Source organism: Myotis lucifugus, unplaced genomic scaffold (genome assembly GCF_000147115.1).
Source record: "Myotis lucifugus unplaced genomic scaffold, Myoluc2.0 scaffold_60, whole genome shotgun sequence".
In the NCBI taxonomy this organism is placed as follows: domain Eukaryota; kingdom Metazoa; phylum Chordata; class Mammalia; order Chiroptera; family Vespertilionidae; genus Myotis; species Myotis lucifugus.
In genome coordinates this window covers 4,322,332-4,336,879 of record NW_005871108.1, presented here as the reverse complement: position 1 = coordinate 4,336,879, position 14,548 = coordinate 4,322,332, and the positions used below count along the sequence as shown (strand labels likewise).

The 14,548-nt window shown below is 39.4% G+C and overlaps 1 protein-coding gene across 6 annotated transcripts in view; it reads right to left on the bottom strand.

Moving 5' to 3' along the window:
• The window catches only part of ITCH (itchy E3 ubiquitin protein ligase), a 118,133-nt gene that overhangs the window by 70,469 nt on the left and 33,116 nt on the right, over positions 1-14,548 (bottom strand). For 5 of the 6 annotated variants that reach the window (XM_006089423.2, XM_006089425.2, XM_006089424.2 and 2 more), the window contains 3 exons: positions 12,935-13,025; positions 5,388-5,529; positions 1,505-1,629 (listed from right to left, as the gene is read on the bottom strand). In XM_006089423.2, the coding sequence (XP_006089485.1) occupies positions 1,505-1,629; positions 5,388-5,529; positions 12,935-13,004 (337 nt within the window). In that variant the 5' untranslated portion in view covers positions 13,005-13,025. The remainder of the gene's footprint in view (positions 1-1,504; positions 1,630-5,387; positions 5,530-12,934; positions 13,026-14,548) is intronic. The other variant, XM_023754395.1, reaches the window with a different exon arrangement.

The following is a 14,548-nucleotide window of genomic DNA, read 5'->3' as shown; positions in this document are numbered from 1 at the left end:
GGGGCATGTACGTTGGTTGCGGGCACATCCCCAGTTGGGGGTGTGTAGGAGGCAGCTGATTGATGTTTCTCTCTCATCAATGTTTCTAACTCTCTATCCCTCTCCTTTCCTCTCTGTAAAAAAATCAATAAAATATATTACAAAAAAAAAAAAAAGAATGGATTGCTCTGGCCGGTGTTGCTCAATTGGTTGGGTGTCACCCCATACACCAAAAGGTTGCTGATTTAATTCCTGGTCAGGGCACATGCCCAGGTTTCAAACTCTATTCCCAGTAGGGGGAGTACAGGAGTCAGCCAATGTTCTCACATCAATTTTTCCCTTTCCCTGTCCCTTCTTCTCTAATATTCAAATTTTAAAAAAATATTTTTTAAAAAGAATGGATTATATCTCACCCTAAACCCTAAACCAGTATGACTCAGTTGGTTGGAGTGTCCCATAAACCAAAAGGTGGCAGGTTCATTTCCTGGTCAAGGCACATAATCAGGTTGCGGGTTCATACCCGGTGGATGGGGACACGTGCATGAGGCAACCTATCAATGTTTCTCTCTCACATCTCTCTGTCTCTCTCCCTTCCTCTCTCTAAAATCAATTAAATATATATATTAAATAAATATATATATATTAAATATATATGTAAATATATATTTAATATATATATAGTTGCTTAAAAATGGATTGTATCTCATAAGTTCTAACCAAGAAATAAAATTCTTAGAAGTATGTTTTAGATAGTCAAGGTATAGAAAATAACTGTTTTAAAATCATAATATATTAAAATAAACATGTTTCAAGTTTTCATATATGTATATTTAACAAAGATATATACATATAAACACACACAGATCAAAAGTAGGTTTACAGTTGTGAGTACATGAAACTATTATTTATTATTTCATTTTCCAAAAAATAACTGTAAGCCTACTTTTGCCCCATCCTATATAAATAAAAACAACCATCTAAAACAAGGAAATTTTGTCCAGTAAGTGTGGCTCAGTGATTGAGCATCAACCTATGAACCAGGAGGTCACAGTTTGATTCCCGGTCAGGGCACATGCTCGGGTTTCGAGCTGCATCTCTCATCATTGATGTTTCTCTCTCTCCCTCTCTCTTTGAAATCAATAAAAATATATTTTAAAAATAAAATAAATGAGGAAGTTTTTAAAATGAGCATTTGGAAACGGAAATCTATCAAAATATTAACATTTGTCTCTCTGACGTTGGGATTGTTTTCTTCCTTCATCTCTGCTCTGTATTTTATAGTTTTCCATAATTGAGTATGCAGTACTTTAATAAATATCTATTAAATAAGTGAATATTTATTTAAGACTTTGAATACAAAAGGAATGGCCAAACCAAGGTTACTCAGAATGCTTTAAATAATTCAAGATTCTTCTCCCTGTTAATAATTAAAAATAGTGTACATAATCATTCTGGATGTTTGGCATATGAATTTCCTGTAGAAAAAAGAAACTGAGCATAGTTTCTATTACTTTTACATACATACGTTTCATATTGTTTGACTTTAATGTTTCATAGATATCTAGTGCAGCAGTTCCCAATAAAACATCAGATTTCAGTGTCTGGTGACTCCACACGCGAAAATGTAATTTACTCATAGGGGTGACGATACTAAAAATGAAGGTGAAAAAAACTTTTTCATTAAATATCACAATGGAATGCTACATAAATTACAATTAAGTTTTAATGTCTACAATCTTACTGTGCCCCTCATAGTTTACTGTATAACTAATATTGCCTATATTCCATAACCTTATGAAAAACACCTGGATGTTACATGCTTGCATGATCATTTTCCCTTGTAAATGAACTATAGTGGCAACTTCATCCATGCACTGTCAACAAAAGTGAAACTGCTCATCATGCTATAAATTTGGAAAACTAGTTTTAGTAGTATAAAAAAGTGAACTTATAAACTAAATCCTTATTTTACTTCATGTAGTGTGCTCAGCTTGAGATTACTTCATTTAATCTTCAAAGCAACCCTATGAGATGGGATTTAGCATGTTCATCTTCAGATATAGAAACTCCCATTTAGAAGGTTAAGCACATTGCCCAACATCATACAGCTAGTCAGTGGCATACTGTAATCTGAACAAGGCCTATCATTAAAATATATATTAAAAAGTTCCTCAGTCAACTACATAATGATTTCAGGATTATGATACCTTACATTTCACACTGCTGAAGACAAACTGTCCAGGACAACTGTCAAATATAGACTCACTCATGCCATGCTAAATGCCAATAACAAATGCTATCTGTAATGGTAATTTCCAAAGCAAACTTTGGGAAATTTGTATTTATAATAAACTATATTCAAACTATTTGAGTCATCAATTAGAAAAACAGGAACACTATAAAATCTACCATAGTCCTATGGTTCAATGCTAGGAAGACAAAATCTTGAAAGCTTTTAATATACCTCATTCTCTCTAAATCGTGATCAAATTTTGGGGAACAAATAAACACTCTCCTCCTTAGAAGTCCACCTAATGCCTATAACCCCATCATCATATTTCTACCACCATTTTAATAGTAGCAGGTAGTATTTAAAGCAAACTAAAATATTTTCACTTAATATTGCCTCTCTTTTTTGGTTGTGGTGGTAGTAGTGTGTGTGTAGGGTGTAATATAATGTATTAATTCTCTTAAAAATTCTCAAATGTTACTTTCAGAAAAACATATAGTATATACAGGGTGCCCCCAAAAGGTGTATACACCCTTTACAGCTGATAGCTCAATTGATGTTTCTTTCTTTTCAGATTTAACCCATTGGCATTAATAATTATTCAAAGTGTGTATACATTTTGGGGGGCACCCTGCAGTAAGAAAACATTTCTCTATTAGTCATCTGGGAAATCATAATGGAGATGGAATACAAGAACAGATAAATTTAATATTACTTTAATTTGAGAGTATAAAGTATACTGTCAAAGATGGTCTTATCTAAATTATTTCAATTCAACTCTAGAAGTCTGAAAAGTCTGCTGGCATAACAATGGAAGCTGTGTTAAAATCACAAGCCAATCTGCTGCAAATTAAAAATTCAGAAGAACATGAGCTATGTGTTCCCTAAACATCTGGGCTAAATAACAGTACTACCATATGGTACTACTTCAAAAGTTTCTTTTTTCTTAATGTTTTAAGCACTGAGTTCATGTCATTATCAGCTTAAGAGTCTCAAAGTATGTATGTAGTGAGCACAGATAGCAGTTGGTAGAAAGTTGATGAGCATTCAGTCTATTCATTATAGAGTTTGTGACATTTTATAGATTTCATTTCATTTTTTTTTCCATTTCATTTTTGTGAAAATTTTACTCATATACTATTTAATTTAGATTCAATCTCTAATGAGCCACTAATTAAAAACAAAGTCTAAGAAACATTAATATTGAAATGAATACAAATGTGGATCATTACAATACTTCTTTCTGTAAATAGGCCTCAAAATGATCTTCAATAAATTCATGAATTTCACTCACTTGATCAAAATTATCATAAAGTACATTAAGATGCCTCAGATCTTCAAAAATCCTTGTTAAAGAATAATATAGGTAATAAAGATTAAAGTAAAAAGAATAGGCATATTCAATTTGCTTTGTTTTACTAGGAATAAATACTATCCACATAAGCATGTATCATGTGAAGAAAAGAGCTTTTAGTTTCAAATGTCTCATCTGACCATTAAGAAAAACTTTTTTTAAAGTCACTGGTTTACTTCTCTGAGGGGAAAAAAACCAAGAAATCCAAATGTTAGGTAATGAAAGCAATTTGTGTACTATTAGGTACTAGAGGCCCGGTACATGAAATTTGTGCACTTGGCCCGGCCTGCGCCCTCTTGGACATCTTTAGCGCTACCGCAGAGGCGGGAAAGGCTCCTGCCACTGCCGCTGCGCTCACCAGCCAGCCGTTAGCTCGGCTTCCGGCTGAGTGGCACTCCCCCTGTGGGAGCACACTGACCACCAGGGGGCAGCTCCTGCCTGGAGCAGCTGCCCCCTGGTGGTCAGTGCGCATCCTAGTGACCGGTTGTTCTGCTGTTCGGTCAATTTGCATATTAGCCTTTTATTATTTAGGATGTGACAACTAGTTACATTTAAACTACATTTTTATATACAGTTGGTCCCCAAACCAAGTATTTTAAAATCCATTTGTTGAGCTGGCTTGGTGTGGTTCAGTGGTTGAATGTCAACCCATGAACAGGATGCCATGGTTTGATTCCCAGTCAGGGAACATGCCTGGTTATGGGCTTGATCCCCAGAAGGGGGAGTGCAGGAGGCAGCCAATCAATGAGTCTCTATCATCATTGATGTTTCTCTCTCTTTCTCTTCCTTCCTCTCTCTGAAATCAATGAAAACATTTTTTAATCCATTTGTTGATAAATCATACGAAAAAAGCCTAATACGCAAATTGTCCCCTCAACGGGAAGTTCAACAGGGAGCGGCCCCTCCCCCGAGACCAGCCCTGCCCCTGATTGCCCCTCCCCACCCCAATTAGGGGCGGGGCTGGTGGGCCAACCTCCTGCATCCCCTCTCCCCAGCCCGGCCCCAATCGGGGCGGGCCAGCCAGACCCACCCATATACAAATTCATGCACTGGGCCTCTAGTTTAACCTATAATTTCCTTCAATGAGTGCTCAAAACCAACATTTGAGGCTTTGTCAATAGTGTTGAAATTGAGCTACATCCTACATCTATGAATTAATATTGGAGAGAACACTAATATATAAACATATGCACATGGATATATATTGTAACAGTGTCTAACAGCACAACATTAGAAACCAAATGATCAATAGGGAACTAGTAAAATAAGTGATAGTCCATTCATACTCAGGAATATTATGTAGCTATATAAGGGAAGTTAGACCTGTATGTACTCAGCTAAAAAGATACCCATGTTATGTGAACTAGGTATAAAAACAAAGTTGTAGAAGAAAACATATAGTATAATTTTTTTAAAGGAAGAAATTCCCTGTTGTAGGTACTATGTGAGCATCATAATAAAACAAAACTATCTTTTAAAATTAAATTAAAAAATAAAGTGAGCTACTCATAGCCCTCTATTTCAAACCCTAACTTAAGTAAAGAGCTACTAAGAATGGCTCATGACCATGGGTTCCCCCAGCTGTTATTCAGGGGCAATAGCCATAGCATCATCAATTAAACTGGAGAAAGTAAAGGAGAGACTAGAAAAACAGAAATATCTAAAGAGAAACAAAAAGGGAACTAGAGGAAGGAGTCCTAGGATGGGGGAAAAAGAAAAAAATGAAAGAGAGGAAAGAAGCAAAGAAAACAAGTGAAACCTTTTTAAAGCTGTATTTCTCAGCTACTAAACAAAATATACTATAGAAAATACTTTCAAACCTACACTGTAAGGGGTTGCTTCCATTTGGGACTGTTTGTATTGTTACATTTTTCTGTCTTCTTTGACTGTCCATCTACTGTAACTTCCACATAAGGACTTGGTCCAAACCAATTCTTTTTATTTTCTTTAAGTTTTGCTGAAATGACTAAAAGAAAAGAAAAAACATTTCAATATTTGAGTTGACAGTTTGATAGTTCATCTTCAAATCACTTTAATTTCATAAAGGTTATTTAAGCATTATTACTTTTACTCAGAGGAGCAGGCTTACTCTAATATTTACTAATTTTATTCACTCATGAATATTTTCTCCCATTCCAGTAAATTAATATAGGACTCCCCCGCACCATCCACCCAAACTCCCATCAGTATCATTGGTATAGTAGCCCACTATCATTATCAATCATCCCAGAACTCTGAGGTCAATTAAATAGTATACTGATAGGCCGGCCAGTGTGGCTCAGTGGTTGAGCATCGACCTATAAACCAGGAGGTCATATGCCTGGGTTTCGGCTCGATCCACAGTAGGGGGCATTCAGAAGGCAGCAGATCACTGATTCTCTCTCATCATTGATGTTTCTATCTCTCTCTCCCTCTTCCTTCTCTCTGAAATTAAAAAAAAAAAATTTAGAAAGCATTTCTCCCCTCCACCCCCCCAAAAAAAGTATACTGATAAACTTGGTCAACAAATATTTAAATGTCTACCATGTGTCAGATATTGCTCTAAACTGTGGATAGAGCAGTTTACAATAGAAAAGGCATTGGCTCTCAAGAAAATGAAATCCTAGTTAGAGAAAAATCCTTGTGATGAAAAAACAAACTAATGTGGCAGAATGGCTTGATAGTAAGGAAGACCTCTGAGGAAGTACTTTTACAAAGCATCTAAATGGCAAGGAGCTAGTCATGTGAAGACTGGAGTTGTGAACAGACAGAGTTTTGGCATGTCCAAGGAAAAGTACAGCAAGTGGGAAGAATGGTAAATGAAATCACATTAGGGTGTTAAGCCAAGATAAGGAATTTGGATTTTATTTAAGCATGCTGGAAAGCCACTGGAAGAACAGTTACAAACTAGGATTACTTTTAGCATCTCACAGATCTCATATTATATTAGCAAGAGCTTCCTACATTGTGCATCTTGAGATACTGACTCCTTAGCCTTAACCCTTGAATTAGTCACTTTTGCCATAAATAGCCTTGTCCAAGCCCCTGGGACGGTACAACAAATATATGCCAGTCTAGCAGAGCACCCCATGGTTTTCACAAGTAACAACGCATTGCTTCCGTATAAACTAGGTGATCATAGCCAAGGAAATACTCTACCCCCTGGATATCTACTCTAGCAGAGAAGCTTAGAGTAGCAGTCACCAACCGGTGGTCCGCAGACCACTGATGGTCTGTCAGGTCCGAAAGGTTAGCGACCACTGGTTTAGAGAATGCCATTGCCCATCAAGGTGAAGGGACGGTTTGTAGATGCTAGCAAAGTTTGTATAGCAGCTACCCAAGAAGCTCAATATACAGAACAAATCACAGATAGTCTGAGCATCCTATCAGGCATAGTTCCAGATGGCAGCCCTGAATCTCTTGACTTCACACAGATCTAATAATTCTGCCCTTTTGTGTTTCTGTGCCTTTTTGGTAGCATTCAAACTAGCCATAGACTTACTATTCTAATGATGTATGCACATTCAATAAAGTAGAACTTCATCATTATTTTGAAATGCTTTTTATAATGAAGTTCAACCTAATTTGAAATCAATATGCATTACAAAAAAAAAAAAAAAAAGAAAAGGCCCAGCTGCAGTGGCTCAGTGGTTAAGCATTGACCTATGACCCAGGAGGTCACGGTTCAATTCCCAGTCAGGGTACATGCCCAGGCTCGATCCCCAGTCTGGGGGGTGTTTAGGGGATAACCGATCAATGATTCTCTCTCATCACTGATGTTTCTATCTCTCTTCCTCTCTGAAATCAATAAAAATATATTTAAAAAAAGAAAGAAAAGCTGCAAGAGATAATGCCAGAAAAGTAGTCAATAAGGAGCCACTGAGGACATTTAAGTAAAAGAGTACTATTCAACAAATTTACTGGGTGTCCGTAACACATCAGGTATTATTATGGGCACTGAGGAGACAGATGATCAGATTAACACTCAAACATCATTCTTCTGCTGTGGGAAAAATAAGTTAAAGGGAGACAAAAGTAGGGGATAAGAGGCTAATAGAGTCATTTTAATCAAGAAATAGATGGTGGTCGCCCTGGCCAGTTTTCTCAGTGGTCAGAATGTTGGCCTTGGGACCCAAGGGTCTGGATTCAATTCCACCTTGGTTACAAGTTCCCCAGCCCTAGTAGGGGTGAGTGCAGGAGGCAGCCAATTGATGTGTTTCTCTCACATAGATGTTTCTCTTTCTCTCCCTCCTCCCTCCCTTCCACTCCCTCTCTAGAAATCAATGGAAAAAATATCCTCCGTGGGGATTAAAAAAAAAATTTTGAAAGTGGTTTGGACTAGGGTGGTGAACATGGATATGGGGAAAAATAACTATTTCCTAAGGAGAACCAATAGGATTAGATTGCATGTGGAAGTCGGGAAAAGAAGCAACAAGGATAACTCCCAGGTTTTTGGCATGAGTAGCTGGATAGAAGATGGTATCATTTAATAATATGGAAAAGAACATGATTGAGGAGAGTGGAATGGGCAAGAAATCAAGAGTTTAATAATGAGTGTATAAAATTTGAGATGCTTATGGGACATCTAAGGAAAAACACTAAGTAAGAAGTATTTTTCAGAACAGAATAGTATAATCAAGTGGGGACCAGACCCATCTCTGATTAATGTGTACTATAAAGCTCTAGTACTTAATACAGAACCAAATTCAATCATAGGATTGCCACAGAAAAATATAAAATTCCTATTTTTAATTCGTTTATAGTCTGAGAAAAGAGGAAACAAGCCCAAACAATTATGCAAAAATATTACGTTTCTGGGGGCTCTTGTGGTCCTCTGAAACTAATTAAATCTAGAACAAAGAGCAACTGCAGACCTGATAGGAAGAAAATATTCTGCCCTTAATGGCTTTTTAGGGTTCAAACTTTTGAAAGCTATTTTGCCACATAACACCACCCAATCTCACAAAGTCATTTCAGGAAACTTTAAATGGGAAAATGAAAGAGGAAGGAAACTAACACCAACTATTAGAATTTACGGTGTGTCTGATGCTTATTGTCATTCCAATACTCATCATGACTATTCTGTGAGGTAGGTATTATCATCTTAATTTTTAAAATATATTTTATTGATTTCAGAGAGGAAGGGAAAGGGAGAGAGAGATAGAAACATCAATGATGAGAGAGAATCATTGATCTTGCATGCCCCACACTGAGGATTGAGCCTGCAACTAGGCCATGTATCCTGACCGGGAATCGAACCCTAACCTCCTGGTTCATAGATCCATGCTCAAACACGGAGCCACGCTGGCCAGGCATCATCTTAATTTTAGAGAATCTCAATGATTCCCTAATGCCGGCAAAATTAAGTTTTAACTCTCCTGGGGCATTTTATATTGTTTACTATGTACTCCCAGCCTCCTCCAATACCAAATCCCACCCAGCCCCTAGTATTCTAACCACCAGTAACTGTTTGCTGTTCCTCACAAAGGCCATGCACTTTCATGCCTCTATGTGCTACATCCACCCTTTTCCACCCAATAAAATCCTACTTCTTAAAAGACAAACGCCCCCTTCTCTTTGATCGAATACTTCTTTAAATCTAAGAAGTTAATTGTTCCTGCCTCTATGCTTCCATAGCATTTTCATATTATATATGTCTCCTACAGCTTTTCATTTCTAGTTTTTTAGTAAGTGTATTACATAGTTTATATTTGGTTTAATTCACCCTGTAATAACCTTCATGGCAAGGATGTAGCCAGTCTTTATCACTCCTATAGCACTTAGTGATTTAAACCTGAGAAACATTTAAAACATTTGTTGAACCAAATGATTAGTCATAGTAGAAAACAAGTTTCCCTGCTTTATAGTCTGTGTCTGTCTGTCTGTCTGTCTGTCTGTCTCTCTCTCTCTCTCTCTCTCTCTCTCTCTCTCTCACTCACACACACACACACACACACACACACACAATATTAGTGTTCTTCTGATCCTTCTGTTCTGAAGGTCAGGGCTTTGAATTAATTTCAGTCCTTCACCTTAGTTGTCCGGTGCAAAATAAAAACTTTGATAATTTAAATATAAAGAAAAAAAGTGACTCCAATTTATCTAACCTATTTTGGCAACCAGGAGACTATTGAGAACAGAGTAAAATAAGTGAGGGTGCTGAGACCAGTAAATTAGCCTTATGATGGGCTGATAAGAGATGAAACCAGTTAGGCAAGGGCTACTTCTATGGGTCAGAAGTCATGACAGGCCTCTGTGGCAAAACTATGTCTTAAATATGAAGGACCAAGCAATCAGAGCTAAATACATGGTAATCTAGTAAATTTGGGGAAATACAATAATATTTAATTCCAATTAGTAATAACTAAAATCAAGATGGTTTCTCTTCCTCAAATGATGAGTTATGAGTAAAGACTGAGACTAAGAAATTTCTAGAAAATACCAAAGTACTTATTTTGCCAACATAGTATAATGTGTGCATATAGCAAACACCAAATAATACACAGATAAATTCAGTATAGCTGAGGTTATATAGAACATAATTAAACAGGAAATGGCTAGAGAAAAGGATGTAAGAAAACAGATTTACATCCCAGATAAGGGACCCACACAACAGGATTAGAGAAAAAGAGTACATGATCCAGGAAATGCAAAACTAAAAATCAGCAGAATCTAATATGGACAGGGATATAAAGGATAATGGAAAAAGAGGTAAGAAAATTTTAAATATGTGATCCAACATATTTTGATAGTAATGTTTACACTTACATTCTGGCTATAAATTAAACTTTTACAATAAATATTAATGGTCTTTCCCAAAACAGTACCATTCTTACCAGTCACTTTGGCTCCTTTTTAAAATATATATATATTTTTACTGGAGACGCGGTGCACGAACTTCGTGTGGTGGTGGTGGTGGGGGGGGTCCCCTCAGCCCAGACTGCACCATCTCCAATCCAGGACCCCTCGGGGGATGTCCGACTGCCGGTTTAGGCCCGATCCCAGGATCAGGACTAAACTGGCAGTCGGACATCCCTCTCACAATCCTGGACTGCTGGCTCCTAATCCCTCACCTGCTCAGCCTGCCTGCCTGGTTGCCCCTAACTGCCCCCACCACCGGCCTGATCACCCCTCCCTCATGTTCGCTCCTAAATGCCCCCCTCCACCGGCCTGATCCCCCTTCCTCGCCTCTGGGGCCGGGCCTGGTTGCCCCCCAACTGCCCCCCTCTGGTGGCCCTGGTACCCCTAAACTGCCTCCTCCCTTGCTGGCCGGGTCAACCCCAAACTGCCCCCCTGCTGGCTTAGTCGCCCCTCACTGCCCCCCCCACTTGGCCTAATCACCCCCCAAATGGCCCCCGTCAGCCTGGTTGCCTCTTTACTGCCCCCCCTGCTGGCCTGGTCGCCCCCAACTGCCCCCCGCTGCCGGGCCTGGTCGCCCCTAACTGCCCCCCCCTTGCCAACCTGGTTGCCCCAATTGCCTCCCCTGCCGGCCTGGTCACCCCACACAGCCTGCTTGTTCAGTTGTTTGGTCATCCCTCACTAACCCCCCTGCCGGCCTGGTCACCCCACGCAGCCTGCTTGTTCAGTTGTTTGGTTGTCCCTCACTAACCCCTCCTGTTGGCCTGGTCATAGGCAGCCATCTTGTGAAGGTGTGAGGGTTAATTTGCAGGTTACCTCTTTATTATATAGGAGGACTGATTTCAGAGAGGAAGAGAAAGGGGAGGGAGAGATAGAAACATCAATTATGAGAGAGAATCATTGATCAGCTGCCTCCTGCACGCTGCCTACTGGGGATCGAGCCCTCAACCTGGGCATGTGCCCTTGACTGGAATTGAACCTGGGACCCTTTAGTCCCCAGACCGATGCTCTATCCACTGAGCCAAACCAGCTAGAGCTGGCTCTTTTTCAATTAAAAAAAATGTTTTAATTGATAATGTTAAGAAAGACAATCCTATATAATAAAACAATATATATAATAAAAGAATATGCAAATTCCCCCTGCCGCCAGGATGTCCCGGAAATGACAGTTGCTTTGATCCACTCTGGCCACCAGGGAGCAAGCTGCTCAAATGCAGGATGTGCCCCCTGGTGGTAAGTGCACTTCCCAAGTGGTGAGCTCAGGTTAAACAAAAGCGGGCTGAATAGCTGCAAGGACAGCGCCCGCCTTCTCGGCAGCGCTAAGGATGTATGACTGCCCCATGGAGCAGGCCTAAGCCATCAGTTGGACATCCCCCAGGGCTCCCAGGCTGCCAGAGGGATGTCGGACTGCCAGCTTAGGCCTGATCCCCCTAGGGAGCAGGCCTAAGCCAGCAGGCGGACATCCCCCAAGGGTTCCTGGACTGCGAGAGGGCGCAGGTTGGGCTAAGGGGACACCCGCTTCAAGCGCATGAATTTTCATGCACTGGGCCTCTAGTTTATAATAGATGTCATGTCTCTGAAATAAGTATCCTGCCCTAGCCGGTTTGGCTCAATGGATAGAGCATTGGCCTGTGGACTTTAGTGTCCCATGTTTGATTCTGGTCAAGGGCATGTACCTCAGTTGAAAGCTTATTCCTGTCCCTGGTTTGGGTATGTGCAGGAAGCAACCAACTGATGTGTCTCTCTCACATTGATGTTTCTCTCTTTCTGTCTCTCCCCCTCCCTTCAACTCTCTCTAAAAATCAATGGAAAAAATATCCTCAGATGAGGTTGGGTGGTGTTATATGGCAAAATAGCTTTGACGTGGGTGGCGCAGAAAAAAGGAAGACCCTGGCCAACAGCCGGAAGGTCCCGATTGGCCCTGATCGCCAGCCAGGCCTAGGGACCCTACCCATGCACGAATTTCATGCACCGGGCCTCTAGTTATTCATAATAGCCAAAAAGTGTAAACAACCCAAACACCAATCAACTGATAAATGGATAAATAAAATGTGGTATGTCCATACATGAAATATTATTTGGCAATAAAAAGAAATGAAATACTAATACATGTTATCCAAGAATGAATTTCCTGAAATATAAATGTAATTTTTGGCCTGGCCCATGTTGCTCAGTGGTCAGAGCGCCAGCCTAAACAGCAAAGGGTTGCAGGTGCACACTGTCCCCCTACCCATCCACCCATCGGGGCACATGCAGCCAATCAATGTGTCTCTCTCACATCGATGTTTCTTCCTCTCTCCCCCATCTCTTCTTCTCTCCCTTCCTTCCACACTCTTTTTGAAAAGCAATGGAAACAATATCCTCGGGTGAGGATTAACAACAAAAATGTAATTTTTACATATCTACACATTTTGTTCATTCATTAAGCAAATATTAATTCAGCACGATATGTAACTAAAGATTTTCTTCTCTTAAGATTATTTTTTATGTTGGGGGGCAGGGGGAGTAAAGTAGTGGGTCTTTTAAAGACTTACCAGTGATCTGAAGTTGTGATTTCATGGTCAGGCTACCCATTGAACCAAGCTGTGATCCACTGTCACACATACCACCAATAGGACAGCAAACCTGAACATGGCAAAAGAAAAACTTGTAAACATAAAAAATTCCCATTTTAAAAATATGTAAATGGTGCTAACCAAGCCATTTCCACATCCCACTGAATGCGACATAATAACCAGTGGTATTCACATTGCTAAATATAATTTTCAATTCTGAGTATTCATCCTGCCTAACCTACCAGAAAAATCTGACATGGTTGATCATTCCTCCTTCCGAGGTTTACCTTCTTTCCTTGAGTTTCCAAGACAAATTCTCTAGGTTTATGTCCTACCCTCACTGATTGTTCCTTCTTAGTCTCCTCTGACAATTCCTTCTCTCTGTATGCTTTTCACGTTGGAGTAACCTAGGGCTCAGTTATTGGCTCCTTCTTATCCTGATACTCAGTTCCTCAAAAATATCATCCATTCTGCACAGCAAACGAAACAAAATGAAAAGGAAGCCCACTATGTGGGAGAACATATTTGACAATGATACATCTGATAAAGGGTTAATTTCCAAAATATATAATGAACTTATACAACTTAACAAAAGAAAGACAAACAATCCGTTTAAAAAATGGGCAAAGGACCTAAATAGATACTTCTCCAAAGAGGACATACAGAAGGCCGAGACATATGAAGAAATGCTCAAAGTCCCTGATCTACAGAGAAATGCAAATTAAAATGACAAAGAGGTATCATCTCACACCTGTCAGAATGGCTACCATCAATAAATCAATAAATGACAAGTGCTGGCAAGGATGTGGAGAAAAGGGAACTCTAGTACACTGCTGGTAGGAATGCAGACTGGTGCAGCCATTATGGAAAACAGTATGGAGTTTCCTCAAAAAATTAAATATGGAGCTGCCATTTGACCCAGTGATCCCATTTCTAGGAATATATCCTAAGAAACCTGAAACACCAATCAGAAAGAATGTATTCACCCTATGTGCATAGCAGCACAATTTACAATAGCTAAGATCTGGAAACAGCCCAAGTGCCCATCAGTAGATGAGTGGATAAAAAAGCTGTGGTATATTTATACCATGGAATACTACGCAGCAGTAAAAAATAATCTCTTACACCCTTTTAGACAACATGGAGGAACCTGGAGAGTATCATGCTAAGTAAAGTAAGTTAGTCAGAGAAAGACAAGTATCACATGATCGCACTCATATTGGAATATAAGTAACAAAATAAATTGATGAGTGGAGAATCTCGGGGGTAGGGGTGGAGTGGAGGGGGGAAGAGATCAACCAAAGAACTTGTATGTATATATGCATAACCCATGGACACAGACAATAGGATGATGAAGGCCTGGGGCAGGGGACGGGGTGGGTTACAAGGAGTCAATGGAGGTAAAAACGGGACATATGCTATACTTTCAACAATAAAGATTTACGTAATAAAAAAATTTAAAAAAATATCATCCAGTGGTATGGCTTTACATATCATCTATATACCAAAGAGTTCCAACTTTATATTTCTACTAGAGGCTCAGTGCACGAAATAAATGCACTTGGGGGGGGGGGCACATCCCCAGTAGGAGAT